The 21,211-nt window shown below is 39.7% G+C and overlaps 1 protein-coding gene across 1 annotated transcript in view; it reads right to left on the reverse strand.

The window, feature by feature from the left end:
- Lama1 (laminin subunit alpha 1) overlaps nt 1-21,211 on the reverse strand; it is a 133,102-nt gene that overhangs the window by 73,906 nt on the left and 37,985 nt on the right. Inside the window, exons 4-15 of the mRNA XM_042699199.1 lie at nt 17,728-17,970; nt 16,104-16,283; nt 14,218-14,307; nt 13,097-13,214; nt 11,469-11,647; nt 10,728-10,833; nt 8,047-8,207; nt 5,849-5,989; nt 3,881-4,054; nt 2,984-3,085; nt 1,966-2,177; nt 828-939 (exon numbers count right to left, since the gene is read on the reverse strand). Coding sequence (XP_042555133.1) covers nt 828-939; nt 1,966-2,177; nt 2,984-3,085; nt 3,881-4,054; nt 5,849-5,989; nt 8,047-8,207; nt 10,728-10,833; nt 11,469-11,647; nt 13,097-13,214; nt 14,218-14,307; nt 16,104-16,283; nt 17,728-17,970 — 1,818 coding nt within the window. The remainder of the gene's footprint in view (nt 1-827; nt 940-1,965; nt 2,178-2,983; nt 3,086-3,880; nt 4,055-5,848; nt 5,990-8,046; nt 8,208-10,727; nt 10,834-11,468; nt 11,648-13,096; nt 13,215-14,217; nt 14,308-16,103; nt 16,284-17,727; nt 17,971-21,211) is intronic.

The following is a 21,211-nucleotide window of genomic DNA, read 5'->3' on the forward strand; positions in this document are numbered from 1 at the left end:
GAGTTGGAGAGGTAGGGAGCAAAAGGATGGTAGGGGAAAAACAAAGGAGGGGGTAACAATGCTCGATAGGAAATAGACTCGTTACCTTGCTCATGTAACTGTAACCCCTCTGTACAGTATCTTTACAATAAAAATATATATTAAAAAAATCCTTAAATATTTAAGTTCCTTATGCAAAATGGTTTTGTATTTGCATAAAAAATATGCCCATCTAGGGTTTATTTAAACTTACACACTTTAAAAAAATCTCTAGATGACTTATAATACCTAATACAATATAAATGCCATGTAAGTAGTTGTCAAGCAAAAATGTCTAGTAAATAATGACATGAAAAAAATCTGTTCATGGTTGGTACCGGTGTAATATTTCCTTTAAAAAAATGGATCCACTGTGGGTTCAATCCATGGATACAGAACCTGTGGTGCATATGTGAGGTACAGTCCCAGACAGTCAAGTAATCACATGCCATAAAAAGCCTCACGATGGGCCCAGCTGGTTAAAAGTTATCCTTGTCTTGTGCTGGTGAACAACCAAGCCCATTCCTCCTTAGACATGCAAAATCCCACACTGGTATTGAAACTGTGCTGCTGACTAAGGCAAGAGGGCACAAAGTGATCACACTTGAACTGTCCCAACCTACCCCTGGCAGAGAAACCAGACAGAGTAAGTGATGTGACACCCAATATTCCCATAATTCCATTAAGTCTATACCATACATTGGGTTCTCTGAGGTTTAAACATGCATCATTATGTCCACTTCAGTTTGCTGCTTTCCCCTTTAGGGGAAGAACAAAAGGAAGGAGAGTGGTAGGGAGGGAAGCAGTACCTCACAGGAGGTGCCCATGTAGCCTTGGGGACATTCACAGTGCTCCACATCAGTGGCTGTTGCCAAGTCTATAGTATTCCGGTTTGCTGTGTCCAAAGAGACAGAATTCAACCTGCAAACACACGGAGGGGAGGGGTGTCCAGCACGTGACTTCAATACTTGCAAATAACATCTCACACCTCAGAGAACATGGGCTTTTAAAGATCTAGTTCAAACAAAAGGTCATGCAGCTTTTGTAAGTACCTACAGATTTTCCCAACAATATACTCTGGGAGCCATGATTATTCTAGGAAGTACCTCAGCGTTCGTTGCAAAGATGTGCTATATCCCTTAGATCTTTGTGGGAAAAGTCTGCTGTTGCCTACTAATTCATCCATTCATCATTTTATCATAAAGACAAAGATGATCCTTAAATGAGTTACACTATGTTCGCTTTCCCATCATCTAATTTTAATGCTTGGCCAGGAATTGTGAGAAATTGGTTCCTCATGGTAATATTACCAAGGATGAACACATTAACTTAAATTATTATACAAAATGGATACTCTTAGCACCGAGAGGTAGAGAGATGGGGAAAGGAAGAGGGAGAAGGAGAGACCGAGACAGACAGAACAGAAAGAGAAAGAGAAAGAGAAAGTAAAAGTCCATGATCCAGGCAACTGGTTACTCAAGTATGAATATAGTTACTCATCAAGTAATTCTGGGTAATACCATGAAGGTTTTTGTTTTTGTTTATTATCTTTAAGTAGTTGTACAAAGGAGTTTCAATTTAACATATCATTTTGTAAGTACAATGCATCTTGATCAATGTCACTCCTTCCATCATTCTCCCTGTCACTCCTACCCCCGCCCATCCCCTCAAGTTACTTGATTCCGTTTCGCATATGTACATTGAATATAGTGACCTTAATTACTTACCTTCCTCTCTCCATTCATCTGCCCCTAAAATCAAGTCTGTCTCCTACTAAATACATTTCTTACAATTACCTGTCATATTTTTTAATAAAATTGCATGTATAAAACTAATCAATAGTTCCTTTCACTGTGTCTTTAATATAATACTAAGCTTAAAATATACAATAATAAGATAAGATTTCATCCCTGGACCGTTAATGTCATTTCCCTCTCTGGTACATGCCTGTAAAGAGCCATTTTTGCAGAATTGTAGTTGGCTCTAATCAAAAGATGTGTCACATTGGCAAGGACGGTCATGAGCTGGTCGCGATCAATCTCTTTTCTGTTATTAAAGTCTCGGAAGTTCTCGGGCACAAGTCTAACCACGTTGAAATACTCTTCATAGGGTTGCAATGAGAGGCCCTCAGCCTGTGTACTTAGAGTGAGTCCATTTCCCTAGCATTTAAAGACAAGAGGAAAGACGTATGTACTTCAATGTAAGAACCAAAAATAAAACCAAATGCTATATCCAGCAATGTGGTTTTCCATTCATGCCTAGATTCTTGCAAACAAACGTACAATTGTGTATATGACTCTTGTTCCAGAATTATCAGAGAAAAGATGCTTCATAATATGCCTCTGAGATGGAGTCCAATGATAAGTCTAATGGCTGTGTGCTTTGCTGGGTTTCATTAAAGAAATGATGTCATAAATTTGCCCATCATTTTCATCAAGCAGCCCATTTTACATCCCTAATCTTTATCTAAAACACAGAAATAGATGACATAGAAATAGATGAGCAGTAAGTGTAATATCCAGTTTTTCACAAAACTGCTATTGACAGAAGTGATTTGCCAGCTGGGTGCCAATAGCTCATGCCTATAATTCTAGCTACTCAAGAGGCTGAGATCTGAGGATCATGGTTTACAGCCAGCCTGGGCTAAAAAGTCTGTGAGACTCATATCTAATAAATTACTCAGAAAAAGCCGGAAGTGGCTCTGTGTATCAAGTGGTAGAGAGCTAGCCTTGAGCACAGACAGACTCAGGGGCAGCACGCAGGACCTGAGTTCAAGACCCAGAACCAGCAGGAAAAAAAAAAGGTGATTTACCTTTCTCAGTTTCCATTTGTTCAGGTTTCCATTATTGAATGGTCACCTGGGTAGTCTCCTTGCTAGGACTACTCTGCCTCATCACTTTCGGTCATCAAATAACCACCACACTGAATCCTAAGTTTCACCATAAGAGCAATGCAAATCAGTCACCTTAATGATGATGTCAGCATGAGACATGAGGTCATCATCTACTGTATCCGCTGGAATGTCGTAGGAAACTGTGTATTTCAGGAAGCCACCATAGGCAGTCAGCTGAAATGGTTAAATAGGAATGAAAGGGAACCAAGAGAGACAATAGTCATCCATGTCCTGAAGTAAGGGGAAGTGGTTGCTGGAAACTACCTCAAAACACCTAGCTAGCCAAGCAGTCGGCATACAGCAAAGAAACTTACATTAAAGGCAATGAAAAGCACATTGAATGAGTATTTTGTTTAGCTCGTATTATTATATAGTTGAGATACATTTCTTCTTAGAAATCCTAGGACAAATGACTATCAAATTTGTTAGTCATGTTACAGGCATTTTTTCTATGTAAATGAGTTATAGGGTGAGAAGTGTGACCCATTGACTACAATCTCCAATTTTTTATTTCATTGCTAGATGTGCCAGAAACCAGTATGTTAGAGCTGCTATTTAAAGAGGACTGAAAGTATATCTTCCCAAATAAGATGACCCCCAATATGAAATAGATTTCCTTCCTGAATGTATCATAAAAAGAAAATATTCAGAACACTTTTCACAATTACGAAATTACATACTACTTTCTTTCTTTCTTTCTATTTCACTTGTTCTTTTCTTCTCTCCTTTCCTCCCTTTCTTTACTTCGCTTCCTTCCTTCCTTCCTTCCTTCCTGCCTTCCTTCCTCCCTTTCTTCCTCTTGTCTTCTTTTTTGTGTGTGTGCTGATACTGGGGCTTGGACTCAGAATTAGGCATAATTCCTTAGCATTTTTGATCAAGTGGGCACTCTACCTCTCAAGTCACAGTTCTAGTTTTGGCTGTGTGTGTGTGTGTGTGTGTGTGTGTGTGTGTGTGTGCAGACACACGTACCTTATTTCCAAGATAGGCCTCAGGGGCTGACCAATAATACTTGGGAGCCAGTCTCTTCATGACTGCAGTGTTATTGATGCTTATCTGCTGTCGTCCACCCAGCTCATCCTGCTGAGACTGGATCTTATGTGGACTGATCAAATCTGTGATCAACCACCCCGACATATTGCTCACCTTAAAAAAAACACCAATGCACCAAGATTTTATAATATGAAATATATGTCAGCTTAGATTTCGCCCACTCCTGTACAAAGATCTTTCTGATAAGAGACCTATGCAGAAATCAGAGCTAGGGGTGAAGTTAACATAGCTGTTAACTCCCTCTTGTCCAAGGATCAAGAAAACCTGAGAAATCACACATCCATGAAACCCAGATCAGTTATAAGCCAGTAAGGTAGCAAGCCATAAAAATCATGCATATTAGATTAAAATGATAGTGAGGAATTTATCACAGGTTGAGAACCCCCATCTGAAAATTCTAAATGGAAAAGAATCCAAATTCCAAAATACTTTAGCCCCACGTACAAAATTTCACACCTGACCCCATGTGTTGGTCAGAATCACAATTCAGGTACACTAAAAATACTTCATAAAGTTACCTTCAAGTCTACTGGAGAGGCTGAGATCTGAGGAGTGTGGTTCAATGACAGCCCAGGCAAAAAGTCCATGAGGCTTTTTGTCTCCAATTAACCAGAAAAAATGCTGGAAATGGAGCTATGGCTCAAGTGGTAGAGCACCAGCCTTGAGCAAAAACGCTAAGTGACTGTGCCCAGGCCCTGACTTTTATCCCCAGGATTGGCATAACAAAACCAACAATAACAAAAAAGTTGCCTTCAAGCTCTGCATATAAGGTGTAGGTGAAATAAATGAATTTCATATTTAGATTTGGGCCACTTCTCCAAGATATCGCTATGAATCTATGCAAGTATTAACAAATCTCAGAAAGTTCCAAATCCCAAATCCTTCTTCTGGTTTCTTGCATTTTAGGTAAGGGATATTCAATCTGAAAATGGCAGTGGATAAAACTCCCTCTTCTTTGTTACATCCTGTATTTCCCCCAAATGTTAAAAATATATATATAAATATACATATATATATATGCATATATATATAAGCACCACTTGAGATGGTGATCCCTCTCCCTGGGGGGAGGGGACAGGTCACAAGAGAACAAACTGGGTAAAACCCATTTCAGAAAGAGTCTTTCTACCCTCCAGCCACCACACACTCTCTTGTCACCATTTGGCAACTCTTGAACTCATCTCCCCAGATCTTCCCGTCCTCCCCCCTCTAAAATAAGTCTATCTGCCTTTGAAAACCCCATGCCACCTACTCTTGTTTCACACTCTTGCCACTTGCGTGTTCTACTGCTCCCATCTCAGCTTCTCTAGACCTGGGTCCTGGTGTCTCTTCTGGCCTGAGAACAGTGTGGGCAGTTTGGAGAGATTTGACTCCTCCCACAATGGGCATACTCCCCATAAAAGAAATGGAAATGGGATGCATTCTACAATACCACATTGAGTGGTCTCAATAAGAACATGTATGTGGGTATGAACACACTACTTAGAAAAAAAATGTAAAAGCCAGGTGCTGGTGGCTCACACCTGTAATCCTAGCTACACAGGAGCCTGAGATCTGAGAATCATGGTTCAAAGCCAGCCCAGGCAGGAAAGTCCGTGAGACTCTTATCTCTAATAAACCACTAGAAAACTGAAAGTGATCCTGTGGCTCAAGTGGTAGAGTGCTCACCTTGAACTGAAGAGTGCAAGGACAGTGCCCAAGCCCAGAGTTCAAGCCCCTCGACCGACAAAAAAAAAAAAAAAAGAAAATGTAGAGATACTTTCAGGACAGGATAGTCATTGACCCATTCCAGTGTTGCTCATATTGGGTGAGAGAGAATGGTACTCAGCCATAGACAGCTCACATGAGAAGGCATGCTTATTAACCCACCATGCCCAAGACTCCCACCTGACCAAAGGACCAAGAAAGGCTGTCACAGACATCAGAGACGCCGAAGCAGAAGCACTCGGTGCAGCCCTGGGGGTCTCCTTCCTTCAAGTTATAGAATCCGGGCTTACAGCGATCGCAGGTTTCCCCCTCAACATTTTCCTGTAAGTTATAATAAATTAGAGCAGGTGAATCCAGTATGTCCCAACAGAGAGAAGAGAATGACATTGACATAACAGGGCCTTTGGCAATCCACAGAAACAGGTAAGTAAAAAACCATTCAAAGTATCCAAGCAATCCCACTCTTGGACATTTATCCAATAGAGTACAAACATGGTTACAGTAAAGCCACATGCACAACCATGTGCACTACAGTACTATTCACCATAGCCAAGATACAGAATCAGCCCAGTTGCCCCTCTATGGTCATATGGATCAAGAAAATGTGGTATATACACTCAATGGAATTTTATTTATCTAATAGAAAGAATGATATGGTACCATTTGTAAGAAAATGGAAAGACTTGGAAATAATTATACTAAGTAAAGTAAGCCAGACCCAGAGAAACAAAGGTCACATGGTCTACATAGAATGTACCTATTTATAATTCTAGAAGAAAACATGTTGGGTAGTATGTAAATGGTTTCAAATGAATTAACTGAAGTATAATAGACTCTATGGAGAGTTCAAATAATATAATTTGTTAGAAAGACTAGGTCAAAGCCCAACAAAATCAACCCCATGAACTGGTTACATGCAAGGAATGGGGGAGGAAGGGAGGGCAAGGGGTAGATGAATGAAGCGGGGGAAGGGAGGAGAATGCAGTCAAGAATTCATTGTAAGCCAGGTGCCGATAGCTCATGCTTATAATCCTAGTTATACAGGAGGCTGAGATCCGAGGATCATGGTTCAAAGCCAGGCCAGGCAGGAAAGTCCGTGAGACTCTTATCTCTAAGTAACCACAAGAAAACTAGAAGTGACACTGTGGCTCAAGTGATAGAGCACTTGCCTTGAGCTGAAGAGCTGAGGGTCAGTGCTCAGGCCCAGAGTTCAAGCCCCATGACCAAGAAAAAAGAAAAAGAAAAAAGAATTCATTGGATACAGCACAAAATTAAGAAAAGTAAGGGAAGAAGTAGGTCAAAGTGGGGTGAAAGGTTGAAAAGGGTGACAGTGATCAAGATGCATTGCATTCAAAAACTGCTTTGCTACATGGCACCTTCTCTTTACAACTACTTAAAGATAATAAAAAAAAATTAAATTTACAAAATACAAAAAAAGGACACACTACGTCTCTTGAAGTAATTATTTCCAGAAAAAACAGTGTGAAATAACTACTGTTTGATTTTGTAACCAAGAACAGAGCTGCAAAATCTTAAACAGCTTGGTTGTTACATTTAATGATTTTTTTTCTGTTTTGTTTTACATCTTTCATTTTTTCCTGATTATATAAACTACGGTGTGTGTGTGTGTGTGTGTGTGTGTGTGTGTGTGTGTGTGTGGTGTGTGTTGAAACAAGATCTTGCTCTATAAACTCTTTATCCTTCTGCCTTAGCCCTTCTCCCTGGTGGTAGGATTACAGACATGCACAACCAGGCACAAACACTATCAACATCTTACATTCTGAAATGGTCTATGTAATTAATTTTTAGCACGCATAAATTCTCAAGATCATTTCTGATCATGTATAAATGTGCCCGAGACTGGGCTTCCATGGGCAAAAGCATATGACATACAAAGAGGAAATTCTAGGAATTCAGGGAGACCATTATTAATATCAAGCAGCCAATGAAACCCATCATGAGTACCACATGAATACATTTCTTATGACCACACAATTCTTTTTTTAAGAGACTCAAGACAAAAGTTCTGTAGTTTATTAGTGTTCCTGGAGATTTTGTATTTACCTGGTTTGCCTCCAAACACAAAGCTGGAAAAGAATGTCTTAGGAAAATTAAGCCAAAGCCAAAAAATATGGTATGCAGTATTGGGTTTTTTCTGCAGAAATGCCTCAGGACTCAATGGCAATCACCCAGAGGTAGAATAGAAAAGAAAACCAGCTGCCCACCTGAGTCCAAGGATATATAATATGGCCAGCTTGCCATGACATGTCAGGCTTGGGGGTTCTTCTTAAACCTTATTGCTTTACACAAGCATCAATCATCAGAGCCAGTGGAACATGTTTCCTTTTTTGGAGAAGCAGAGAAGGCATTGTACTTACCTTACACAGACATGGCTCTGTGCACGGGTCATCATTCACACTGCCAGCCAGATTGCACTCGCAGCGGACACAGTTGGGGAAACCCCGATAGCCAAACTGACAGCGATCACATTTCTCTCCTGCATAGCCTTCCTTACAAGGGCACTGGCCTGGCCATTTCCCTGGAGGATGGAAAACAATGCAAAGACTCAGTTTGAAGGTAAAGAGTGGTTGCAAACTTTTCCTGGAAAAGGCTTCAGAGTACATTTCTAGGGCCACAGTCTTTGTTGCCACTGACTTGGCCATTATTGTTCAAACATAGCCATAGACAATACATATGCAAATGGACCTACTTCTGTTTTAATAAAACTCAATTCAGAGCAAGCAGTAAATGGATTTGATCCATGGGCAATAGTTTGGTCAATCCTGGGTTAAAGAAAGAAAAGAGATGAAACCCAGAAATGCTGGTGACTATTATGGCAACAGTCTGAACACCTGTGGCTCACTCCTGTAATACCAGGTACTCAGAAGGATGAGACCTGGAGAATCTCAGTATGGAAGGATCTTCCTTCCTTTTAGGAAGGAAAGAAGGAAGAAAGGGAGGGAGGGAAGGGGGGAGGAAGGGAGGGAGAGAGGGGATAATAAGATAGATTCAAAGTACTATATAGTAATTGCTGTATGACAGAACAATTCTAAGTAAATTTCCAAGAAAAATTAAGATATACATTCATCAAAACAACTTGTGCATTACTGTCTACATTATTCATAATAGTAAAAGAGCAGGAATAATTCAAACATTTATCACCTGATGAATGGATATGTAAGAAGTGATAGAGCTATATAATGGATTATTCAGCAATGATAAAGAAGGAAGTATTGAAACATGCTCCAATGGGACTCTTGAAAACATCATATAGCTGTATGAAGTCAGTCACAGAACTCCACATATTTTATGGTTCTTCTTACATGGAATGCCCAGAATAAGCAAATCTATACAGAGAAAGAAGACTAGTAGTTACCAAGTCCAAGATGGGATGTGTGTGTGTGTGTGTGTGTGTGTGTGTGTGTGTGTGTGTGTGTTCAGAGTGTGAAGAGGAGTCACTGCTAATGGGTAAAGAGTTTCTTGAAGCAATGATGAAAATGTTTTACTCTTATATTATGGTAATGAATACCAAAAAATTGAAAACATTGAATTATATACTTTAAGTGGCAGAAACTATAAGGTAATAAAATACTAAGAGTTTTAAAATGAAGTACAGAGGTAAAAGAAAAAACTCAGTACCATTTTTGTTTTTGTTTTTTTGTCGGTTGTGGGGGCTGAACTCTGGGCCTGGAAACTGTCCCTCAGTTCTTCAGCTCAAGGCTAGTGCCCTACCACTTGAGCCATAGCACCACTTCCAGCTTTTTTCTGCTTATGTGGTGCTGAGGAATTGAACCTAGGGCCTCATGCATGCAAGGCAAGCACTTTACCACTGAGCCAACTTCTCAGTCCCCATCTTTGTTTTTTTTATTATTTGTTTGTTTGTATCAGTTATGGGGCTTGAACTCTGGGCCTGGGCGCTATCCCTCAGCTCTTCAGCTCAAGGCCAGCGCTCCACCACTTGAGCCACTGCACCACTTCCAGTTTTCTGAGTGGTTTATTGGAGATAAGAGTCTCACAGACTTTCCTGCTTGGAATAGCTTTGTACCATCATCCTCACATTTCACCTCCTGAGTAGCTAGGATTACAGGCATGAGCCACTGGCACCTAGCTCCATCTTTGTTTTTAATGCTATCTCTGAATCTTACTACCTGTATATCCTTGACCAGTTTCTTTGCTTATAAGATGGGTTAAATATTTTCTACATTGTATGGTTGAAAAGCTTAGGTAATATTTTTTAATTTTTTTAAACCAAGGGTATAATAATTGTCTGTACTTTCATCATTATCTTTCTATTAGCAGTCACTTGGGAGAACAGATTTTGTGGGTGATTTGCAGTCCACCATACCAATGGGCCCCTCTCTCCCTGATAAGCCCACAGCTACTTTTACTGGATGTGGTCACAGAACTCTGAATAGATGCAATCTGTTCAGGTTCCTGCAGTATTTGCAAGCTTACTTGCAGGTTTTTGGGGAAAAAAAGACACTGATATGTACAAAGTTAACTGGAGGACTTGCTCTCTGGCTGACGATGTACACAGAAGCCCTCTGAATGTCGCTTAGGAGCTAAGTAGCTGTTCACTGTGCTTCACATATGGCTTCAACCAAGCCTTATTTCATCAGGTTGTCGCCCAAATGCCATTTCACCACCAACATAGTCACCTCCACACCACTTCCTTCTCCTATGTTTGCTTCAAACCCTCAGCACCACCCCAACCTGGCTTTATACTACTCAAATCCTCATTTGTTTAGGGTTGCCTGTGGTCAAAGACTTTGATCATCTGCTTCAAACACACACACACACACACACACACACACACACACACACATTTTCAGGTTTCAGAAAACTCCTTGACATGTAGTAGGATTAGGTTAATAAAAAGATAATAAAGAATCATGAGATTGGAAGTATGGCTCAAATGGTAGAGCTCCAGCCAAGCAGCAAAAGCATCAGAAACTGAATTTGCGTTCCAGTCTTGGATTACAAAAGATGATAGTGCAAATCTTACACAAACATACTCTAAAACACCCACTGCAAGCTCAAAACTGAGCCAAGTGCTTACCACTGTGTATGTCAGAATGGAGATCATCTTTGATGCAAACCGAGCTGAGGGACCCCACAGGGTGACAGTCACAAGGACGGCAGGGCTCATTCTCATAAGGAGATATCTGGAAAGCAGAGAGGGACCCTGGATTACGCTACTACAAGCAGGAAGCCACCAACAACTTTGTTTTCTATTATTGAGGTTTGAACCCAGGGTATTATACTTGCTAGGTAAGCACTCTTCTGTGTGAGGCATGCCCCTCTCCCTGCCATCCATTTTTGCTTTATACATTTTTTTGATAGGGTCTCACATTTTTGCCTGGGGTGGGCCCCAAACTATGATCCTCCATTCTCCACTTGCCACATAGCTGGGATTATAGCGTGTGTCCCTGTACCCAACCTGACACAGACATCTTTTTGATGGTGACAGCAGTATCATTAGCAAAGTGTCACTTTTTCTGATATCACTGTTTTCTAGCCTGTCACTCTGCTGTGTCTCAGAACCAGTTTTTTAAGGATTACTAATAAACATACTATCCCAAGGACCCATGAAACAATTCCATACATGCCACCTGAGGATTGACTGAATACATCCACTAGGAAAGATACAACTGCTGTATTTACTGGCACAAGAAACAGAAATCTAAAGTACACTACTAGCATTCCAAGACTGAAGGAAGGAAATGAGTCTTCTCTCTAAAGGCTGAGATGTGACGATTTCCCCTCGACTTGAAATACAGTAAAGCTAAGCTGTACTCACTTTGTGTGGCCGGTAGTATCCATCGATGCACGTCTCACAGTTGATGCCCGTGGTGTTCTGCTGGCAATCGATGCAAACACCTCCTCCCTCGAACTTCCCGGAAGTGTTCAAACTCTTCTTCTGCTTTGCAATATTCTCATCATAGTAGCAGTCTTTGGCTTTATTATGACAATTACATTCTAGAAGAATATTGTAACATCTTATTTAATCCCCATTGTATGTCCTATATTATGCACTATCTTACTTCCCAAAGTAAGGGTCTATGAGTGTAGTTTAAGTTAAAATTTGAGAATGAATGATTTTAATTAGATAATGCCATACAAGACAATTGGGAAGAGTCATCAACATAATAAACCTCCAGGCGAGGAATGGTGGCACATGGTTGTAATCCCAGCACTCAGGAGGCTGAGGCAGAAGGATTGAGAGGTCCAGATAACTTTGGCTATATAAGGGAGTTTAAATTCAGCCTAGGTTACATAGTGCGAACCTCCCTCAAAGAAAAGCAAAGGCTACAAATGTAGCTCAGTGATAACATGCTTGCTGAACATTCATAAGGTTTTAGGTTCAATTCTAAGCAGTACAAAATAATTAACAATAATGATAATAATAATAAATGTGCACCCCACTTGCCCAAGAAATCCATTTTGTGGGATTATAATTTGCAGAAGGGCCTGTACAAGCTTAGGAATGATAGGCACAGGATTAATCATTGCACCATATTTATCTTAACAAAAGTCTGGTAACAACTGAGATATCTTTATAATGGAAATCACTGCAGCTGTTTTTAAAAAACAATGCCAAAATGTTCATATGGAAAGCACTGTTTTGTTAAACATTAAAAAACAAAGCGGGGAGCTGGGAAGATAGCTCAGTGGTAGAGTGCTTTGCTTTCATGCATGAGGCCATGGGTTCGATTCCTCAGCACCACATACGCAGAAAAAACTGGAAGTGGCACTGTGGCTCAAGTGGTAGAGCTGAAGAGCTGTGGGACAGTGCCCGGGCCCAGAGTTCAGGTCTCACAGCCAACCAAAAAAAAAAAAAAAAAGCAATGTAACTAGTTAGGCATTGTGGTATACAGATGTAATCCTAGCATTTGGGAGGCTGAGACAGGAAAAGTGGCAGTTGAGAGCAGCGTGGGTGATAGAGAGTGGTTCAGGTTGCCTTGGGAGACTTTGTCTCAAAAGATAATACATAGAGCTAGAGTATGGCTCAGTGGTAGGGTGCATGTTTAGCACACACAAGGCCCTGGGTTCCATCGTAACACCAGAATCAACAGCAACCACTGACTGTAGAAGGTCTATGCCACTACATGCTCTAAATGCATAAAGTCTTACGAAGAATATTGTGGGAAGGCTAGAGATGTAATAGAAGCATTTACTAAGACTTCCACATATTGTTGATTGTTGAAATTTCAGAAATAAATACCATTCAAAATAGAACATATATGTATTTCCTTAAATAACACAGCAAATCTCTAAAGATACATTTATCCCTGAATAATCTTAACTTTCATAAGGTATGCTGCTGCTTTGAGCACTATTTGAGGAAACAAGTCATCTCTATATCACAAAAGTTGGGATACCATAAGCTTAAACAGAAAACATTCTTCCCTTTGTAAGTGAGCTCACCTTCACAAGTGTTACCAGAAGAAATAGTGCCAGGCCTCCAGGGCTGCTGATGGTACCCAGGGCAGCACCGGTCACAGCTCTCCCCACATGTATTATGCTCACATTGGCATCGTAGTTGCTAAAGGAAAAAGGGGGTAAAAAGTTGGATCCGAAAGATTGATCTGTATTATCTCCTGAATGTCCCTTGAGGAAAGATTCTCTCACAGTCAAACATGGGTCAAGAATTTGCAATGGAAGCACACAACTATATCAAACAAAGTGGCATTTAACTTCTAGAAAAGAGGATACACATATCCCAGTTACAAAGTGAGAGTAAAACACAAGTAAAATAGGGGCTAACTAGTACAAGTATTTGTAAAATGATATGTCGACCTTGTTCAAGGGCTTGACAGGTCTTATTAGTAATTATTTTTACTAATCATAGATTTTCTTCCTAAGTTTCTGATGTTCATTAACATGTTTTCAACATAAAAATAGAAAAATCCAGGCTGGGAACATAGTTCAGTGATACAGGAGAGGAATGTCCCAGTATACATAAGGCCTTAGGCTCGATCCCCAGAACAGCAAGATGAAATAATAATCAGAAGTATTCTATTCAAGACTCACAAAATTGAAAAAGAAATTGAGGGGAAAATAGGCAGATAACCTTCATGAGTGTTTGAAGGAAAATTTCACATTAGTTAATATTATTCTAGATCAGGTAAACTTTATTTTATCATCATTTAGTACAACCAAAATGGAAGGAAGAAAATAAAAAGAGAGGAGAATCTTCTTTGAAAAATGCAAATATAAGTTATGGTAGCAAGTGGTTTTTTGCTTGACTCTTTTATAGAGATAAGAGTTTGAAAATCCAGAAGACCACTGAGTTATAACCTTAAGATGGGAAATCTTGCCACTAACAAAAATATGGTAAGGGTTTGATTAGAAATACATCCTCCTAATGAAGCAAAATGATGAGACTGTTTAAACAAGTGAAACCAGCTAAATTATCCGAAATTTCTCTTTACAATTTTTAAAATGATAAAAATCACTGTTTTACTGAATGAAGGAAGAACAATGAAAATTATACAGTCATCACCTACAGCTGAAGTTCCAGAAAACTGTAAAACACTAGAACTTACCTTTGCAGCTTCATCCCAGGGGCAGCTACTAGCATGGCCATAGCAAATACACATCCCTCCAACAGATATGTCTTTTATTGAGTAGTAATACTGAGGAGAAAAGGGCATTACAAATGAAAATGAAAACCTCTTTATTCCACTAAAAAAAAAAAAAAAAGACCGGAACACCTCAAATAGCAGAATTATTATTGGTAATCTAAAATATAACTACATGCTCATTGCAAAATGCTATTTCATGCACAAAACATCATTGTGCTCAACTAGAGTCAATAGTGCTCAAAATAACTTACCAGAAGAAACCAAATGAGGCTAAAAGAATTACCACCGCACAGCAGAATGCAGCATCTCCTTGCACTTATGGCCTGTTCTCACCAGCCCTCCTTCCTTTGCATGTGACTGCAAATAGACTTCTAGATTTCATTTCCCATACTTCACTACTAGTATTTATAAGTGTGATTCATTTTAATTCACTGACTTCACATAGTGCAACATTACTGAATTCACCTCTTATTTCTAGTAGTTGTTTTGCAGATTGTCTGTTCACATGGTCATGTAGACAACCAATGATGGTTGTGGATTATTACTCAACACTCTGGATGTTTGTGATTGATTGATTGATTTTTGGCTGGTCGTGGGGCTTCCACTCAGGGCCTGGACACTGCCCCTGAGCTCTTTGGCTCAAGGCTAGAGCTCTATCACTTTAAGCCACAGTGTCACTTCTGTTTTTTTGGTGGTTAATTGAATATTAGAGTCTCATGGGAACTTTTCAGCCTAGGCTGACTTTGAACCTCAATCTTCATATTTCAGTCTCCTGAGTGGCTAGGATTATAGGCATAAGTAAACTGGTACCCAGCGCTTTTGATTTCTTTATCCTCCTGTTATTGGAAAATAAATTTCCCAATAAACAATGTAACACTGCCAAGAGGAATTAAAGAAGTCTTAGCTGAGTGGGGAAAGAAGCATGTTTATAGATTAAAGGAGTCGATATTGTTAAAGAATCTTCTAAATTTCTTCCTAAATTGATCTAAGCTGATAGTTTTCCAATTAAAATCTTGGCAAGTATTATTTTATTTTATTTTGGTGGAAATGAACAAAGGGATGCTAACATTTATAAAGACATGTAAGGAACTTAGGTTAGCCAAAACAATCTTGAAAAAGAGCCAACAATTTACCTGGGGGAGTTTAAGTTACTTTAACAAACATCACTAGCTTAAATATGTGTAGAGGGCAAATAAGAACTTTGCATCCTATCTTGCATCAAACACAAAAATTAATTTGAGGTGTGTTATAGACAAAGCTACAAGTATCAAGCTAGTAGGAGATAGCTAAGATAATATTTTTATAAATTTGGGATAACTAAGTCTTTTTCCAAAAGGACATAAATAGCATTAATCAGAAAAGAAAAATGACACATTGGATTTCATCCAAATCGTGTAAATCTCCGCACATCAAAAGGCATAGCTGGCAAAATGAGCTGGGCATGGTAGTCTGTGCCTGGAATCCCTGCTACTCAGAAGGCCAGGGCTGCAGTTGAGGCCAGCCCAGTCAGCAAAGTTCACAAGAGTCCATAAAGCCCACCTCAACCAACAAGCCAGGCAGGGTGTAGAGCTGTCACAGTCTGAAGCTGGCTCAAATAAAAACTTAAGCCTCTATCTGGAAGAAAACCCACAAAAACAAAAACAGAACAAAGGCCACTACATTCAGTTGCGGTAGCATTGCAGCTACTTGGTAAGGGAACCAAAGGGCATGGTGCGGTGCCATTATCTAACGGAAGTCTTTGTAACAAAAGATAAGACAGTGGTGCTCAATAAAATAAGGCAAATCTGGAAGAACAATCAAAAGGAAAATAAACTTTTTATGGAGGCAGGACACCACTGCACACTCACCCTTCTTGTGACAATCGGATCGAGGTCTCTGGGGTCCCGGTGGCTGAGGGTCATGAGATCGGCATTGAGCGTCCGGATGCGCTGTAAGCGCAGGCGGATGTATCGTGCAGAGGTGAACTCCAGCAGTCTGGGAGAGAGGTCATCAGCGCTCGGTCTGCCATTGATGAGGGATGTATGAATCTGGAGAAAGCAAAATAAAATATCAATTTAAACCATGGAAAGATACACCCTGGTTGTTTCCTCAGGACATAATCTTTATAGACACTATCTAAACATCAAAACCAGAACCTGACTGGCCGACTGCTAGTGGCTCTTTCTGTAATCCTAGCTATTCAGGAACTGGAGATGGGGAGGACTGCAGTTCAAGGCTACCCCAACAGGAAAGAACATGAGACTCCATTTCCAATTAATCAGCCAACAGCTATGCTGGAGGAGTGGTTCAAGTGGTAGAGCACCAGCAGAACAAGCTGAACGAGCACAAGACCCCGAGTGCAAACCCCAGAACTGGTACAGAATTTTTCAAATAAATAAAAATGAAACCAATAGGCTGTTGTAAAATCTGTCTAGCACATCTCCACTACTTATGAAGCACCTTGATCCTTACTGTTGTTTGAATTCATAGAATACATCTTATCGATTCTAGTCTCTGAGAGATTGCTGGAAATCTTTAACAGGGCATTTCTCCCAAAGGAAGGCTACCCTCCTCTCTTAAGTAAACTGTTCTCAAAACAACCAGAGGCTTTTTGCAGAGTTCCTGTCCTGGGGAACACTTCAAGAAGTTTCTTAAGTTTTCCTCTCAAGCCACATGCTATCAAAGAATAGGCTGTGTCTCAGCTGGGCACTGGTGGCCCACGCCTGTAATCCTAGCTACTTCAGGAGACTGAGATCTAAAGATTGCAGTTTGAAGCCAGCCCAGGTAGGAAAGTCTTGAAGGTGCTTAGCACCAAGCTGGCATATTGTGTGGCCATCTATCTCTCAATCTTCCACTTCCTCCAAGGTAGTAACATCTCCAAAGAGAAAACTGGGGGCTCTATCTTTTAAAGGCAGGTAAGAAATCTCTTTTAAGTTTTCAGTAAATGAGCCAGGCATGGTGACTCATGCCTGTAATCCTAGCTACTCAGGAGACAGATCTGAGTATCATGTTCAAAGCCAGCCCAGGCAAGAAAGTCTTTGAGACTCTTCTCTCCAATTAAGCACCCTAAAAAGATTGAAGTAGAGTTGCAGCTCAAGTAATAGAGTGCTAGCCTTGAGCACAAAAAGCTCAGGACAGTGCCTGGACCCTCAAACTCCAGGAACTAGAACCAAAAAATAATAAGATTCCAATAAATGTTCCTGCTCTGGTGTTATGATAGAGGAATCCATAGAGTTATTTAATCCCAGCAGAGTGAAGACCAAGGGTCCTCCCTGTAAGGAAGAAATCAATAAAGTAAAAATTTCCTTAGTGAAAGGAATCAGAATAAACACCACTCCAGGCAACTTTAAATAGAGCCAGATAGCTTGAGGGTTGATCTTTGTATGAAGAGTCAGCAGCTCTGTAGGCTCAATAGTGGCTCCTACAATGGGGATCTTAGCATTTGAGGGAGGAGCATGAAAGAAAAGAAGCTATCAATGGTGGACACAGTACCTCCCCGTGCTCCAGTGGGACCAGTCTGGAATAATAGGAGGTGCAAATAACTTCATCATCTGCTCTGTAAGTGGGTGGCCCCCGTCTGGGAATTATGTTGTAGCGGGTCAAGCACTCAGAGTCGCTGACTGCGTAGTATTGCCAGGGGCTGAACGTGATGCCATCCACAGAACGCTCCAAAATCCAGTTTCCCGGGCGGGGAGCATTGGCTGCTTTAACGATGACATATGCGACTTGAAAGACCTGAAATAGCAGACATTGCACATCTCAATCCAGAACGAGTGGTAGGTCAGCCACAGAAAGTCATGTATTTCACAAGATCAATTACAGGAAGACTCTAAGTAACCCTGCTCATAAAAGAGGAGAGGGAAATGGAGACTCAGAGGAGTTGGACGAAGAGATAATGTGAATGGATGCATAATTTCAGCCATGAAAGGGGTGTTATATAAACACCTGACTACATTACAATACCGTGTGCTAGAAATTTACTAAGAGGAGAGTTATGTTTTCTTAGTATACACACACACACACACACACACACACACACACACACACACACACACACACCAGGTAGCAGTGAAATGACAGATGTGTTAACTTTCTTTATTGTGCTTATGATTTCAGTGTATGTGTGCATTAAATTCCCAAGTTGTCCCATTAAATGTCTAAAATTTAAAAATAACAAAACCAGTAGTAACAACTTAAAAACCAAAGTCTTTCTAGAGAGAATCATTGTGACAATTGTCAATGTCTTTCTGTTTTTTAGAGTAACTTCTTACACACACATCAATCAGAAATAGGCCTTGTGAGATTCCCGCTGGAATCTGTTGTCAAAATAACCCCCCCAAAATACTTACAGGTAAATCTGAATTGTGAGCATGTGAGCTCTTCTGGGGACAGTAAATTCATGGGCTTCCCAGTGAGGAACTAGAGGACCTAGATTTACATTGATTCAAGGTCTCCCACAAATTCTGTACTCTGGGGCTACAGAAAACATGTTGGGTTCCACCTCAAATTTTGAATGCCACTACTGTATACACACACACACACACACACACACACACACACACACACACACACACACAGAGTATATATACTATATATATGTACATATCCATGTATATAATATATATATATATACAGTATATATATACTGTATATATAACAGTATATATATACTGTATATATATTCTATATATAGTATATATACAGTATACATACTATATATACTACAGTATATATACAGTATATATACTATATACATGGATATAAACAGTAGTGAGATGTATATGTATATGTGTGTGTGTGTGTGTGTGTGTGTGTGTGTGTGTGTGTGTGTGTGTTGCCTCCAGAAACCAAAGACTTCTTTCATTTGGCTGCCACATTTCAGTTTCCTGAAAGTAATCATTATTTAACAAGAGGCCAACACCTCATAATGATGTTCTAAATACAATCCTATTTACCCAGGCACTGGGTAAAAAAAACCTCCAAATATTTTCTGGATTGAGAAGAAAAAGTGGGAATAGCATGGCACTTCTTATTAGAAACTCAACCTTGGCAAACTTTGCTCTTTTTCTTTTAAGAGCAAAAACTCAGATTAGTAAATGAGATCCAGGAGATATAAGCAATAACAAATGTCTTTTTCCATGTAGACCTAGCACTTCAGTTTTTTTCTGACCCAAGTTGATAAGATGATTTTATTAAAACCAAACTCCAGTATTTTTTGCTTAAATATTAATTCAGCCCTCTATCTGTGAATCTAACATCTCTAGATTCAACTAATTATAGCTAAAATATACACATATATATTTTAAATTATGCCCATACTGACCACGTATAGATGTTTTTTCTTATTACTATTTCCCAAGAATAAGGAGGAAAGATAGCATACTATATATATGTATATCTATCTATCTAGTGCTGAAAAAAATATATAGAGGGTTTGTTGGTTGGTTTTTGCTTCTCCTCAAATTGATGTATATCAATTCCAGGAACACAGAGCTCTGTGTGTGTGTGTGTGTAATAAAGCTATTTAATATTAACCCACCACAAAATAAATGGTGGTTACACTCACTGGCTAATTCTAGGGACTGTGAGGGGGAAGAAAAATCCTGTCTCATTATAATAAACAATAATTTGTCTACAAGAAGTACTGCCTACTAGAGTTTACTATAGGTGACATGATTGTGTCTGATATGTTGGATCTCCACGTTCAGTGTTCTTTTCCTCTGTGACTTCCACTGCTTTTTTTTAAGTTAATTATTTTTATTTTTTGTTTCTTTTAATTTTTTATTGTTATTTTAAAGGTGATGTACAGAGGGGTTACAGTTACATAAGTCAAGTAAAAGAGTACATTTTGTTTTGGACAATGTCACCCTTCCCTCACTCTCTCCCAATTTTCCCCTCTTGTGCCCACCCACAAGTTTGTACAGTACATTTTCAACATAGTGTCTAATGAGTACTACTGCTGCATTTGTTCATGCTTTGTTCGGTTTTTTATTTTTAAAATTATTTTAAAGCAGTTGTACAAAGGGCTTTCAATGCCACATGCCAGTTTATTAGTACAATGCATTATGATTGCTTTCTTCATTCTCCCCCACCTCTCCCATCGACCAGACAGTAGAAGTCAAATGATGACCTGAGGCTTTTGACACATAAGGACAGAGAGAACATACTCTATTGTCTTGTCACTCTCCAATTGTTTTGTGTCATAAAATCAGAAGTCTATGAACACACAGGCTGTGATCACTCCCCACTGCATGGTTATGAAACTAGACTTTACAAAGTAGGGGTGCCAAGCAGAGGAGGGCAGCCAGGCAGCTCACTGAGGAGGCACAGAGGCATATGAGATAGAAGGCATTTGAGTTTAGAAACGTGAAGAGCTTTATTCACAGCATCCCATTCAATTCCAAATTATTTCATTTTGATTTTTCTGCCAGTGTCACAGATCTGGAACATGATGCAGACAGTTCAAAGGACAACCTGCCGAGCTGCAGGTCCCCATAAGAAACAGGGTTCTTCCCCTCCAGTGTCCAATTTCTTTCTATAATGACAACACCGGAAGATTCTCATTATTCTCCTAGCTGTTCTAGTTAATTCTGCAATTTTCTCATTTCAACTTAGTATGAGGGGTGGGAAGGGATGGCGGATGTGCAAGAAACAAAATTAATAAATATTTATTATAAGTAACAACTATTAATTAGAAGTAATTACAGAGTACTTTCTAAGGCCTGTAACAATGCTGAATGCTTCATTGAAATCATTACCTCTTGGCTGGACTCTAGGTCAAGTGGCAGATCTCTGCCTAGCAAACATGAGGTTCTGAGTTCAAACCCCAGTATGACCAAAATAAAAACTGAAATCATTAGCTCTTAGAATCCTTGCAATTGCATTCTTCTTATGAAGGATACATATATAAGAGGAAAGTTGAGTCAAAGAAAGGCTAAACAACCTCCAGGATTTTAAAAGAGCCACAATGTATCCA

This window comes from Dipodomys spectabilis, unplaced genomic scaffold (genome assembly GCF_019054845.1).
Source record: "Dipodomys spectabilis isolate Male_0828 unplaced genomic scaffold, ASM1905484v1 ptg000235l, whole genome shotgun sequence".
Taxonomy (NCBI): Eukaryota; Metazoa; Chordata; class Mammalia; order Rodentia; family Heteromyidae; genus Dipodomys; species Dipodomys spectabilis.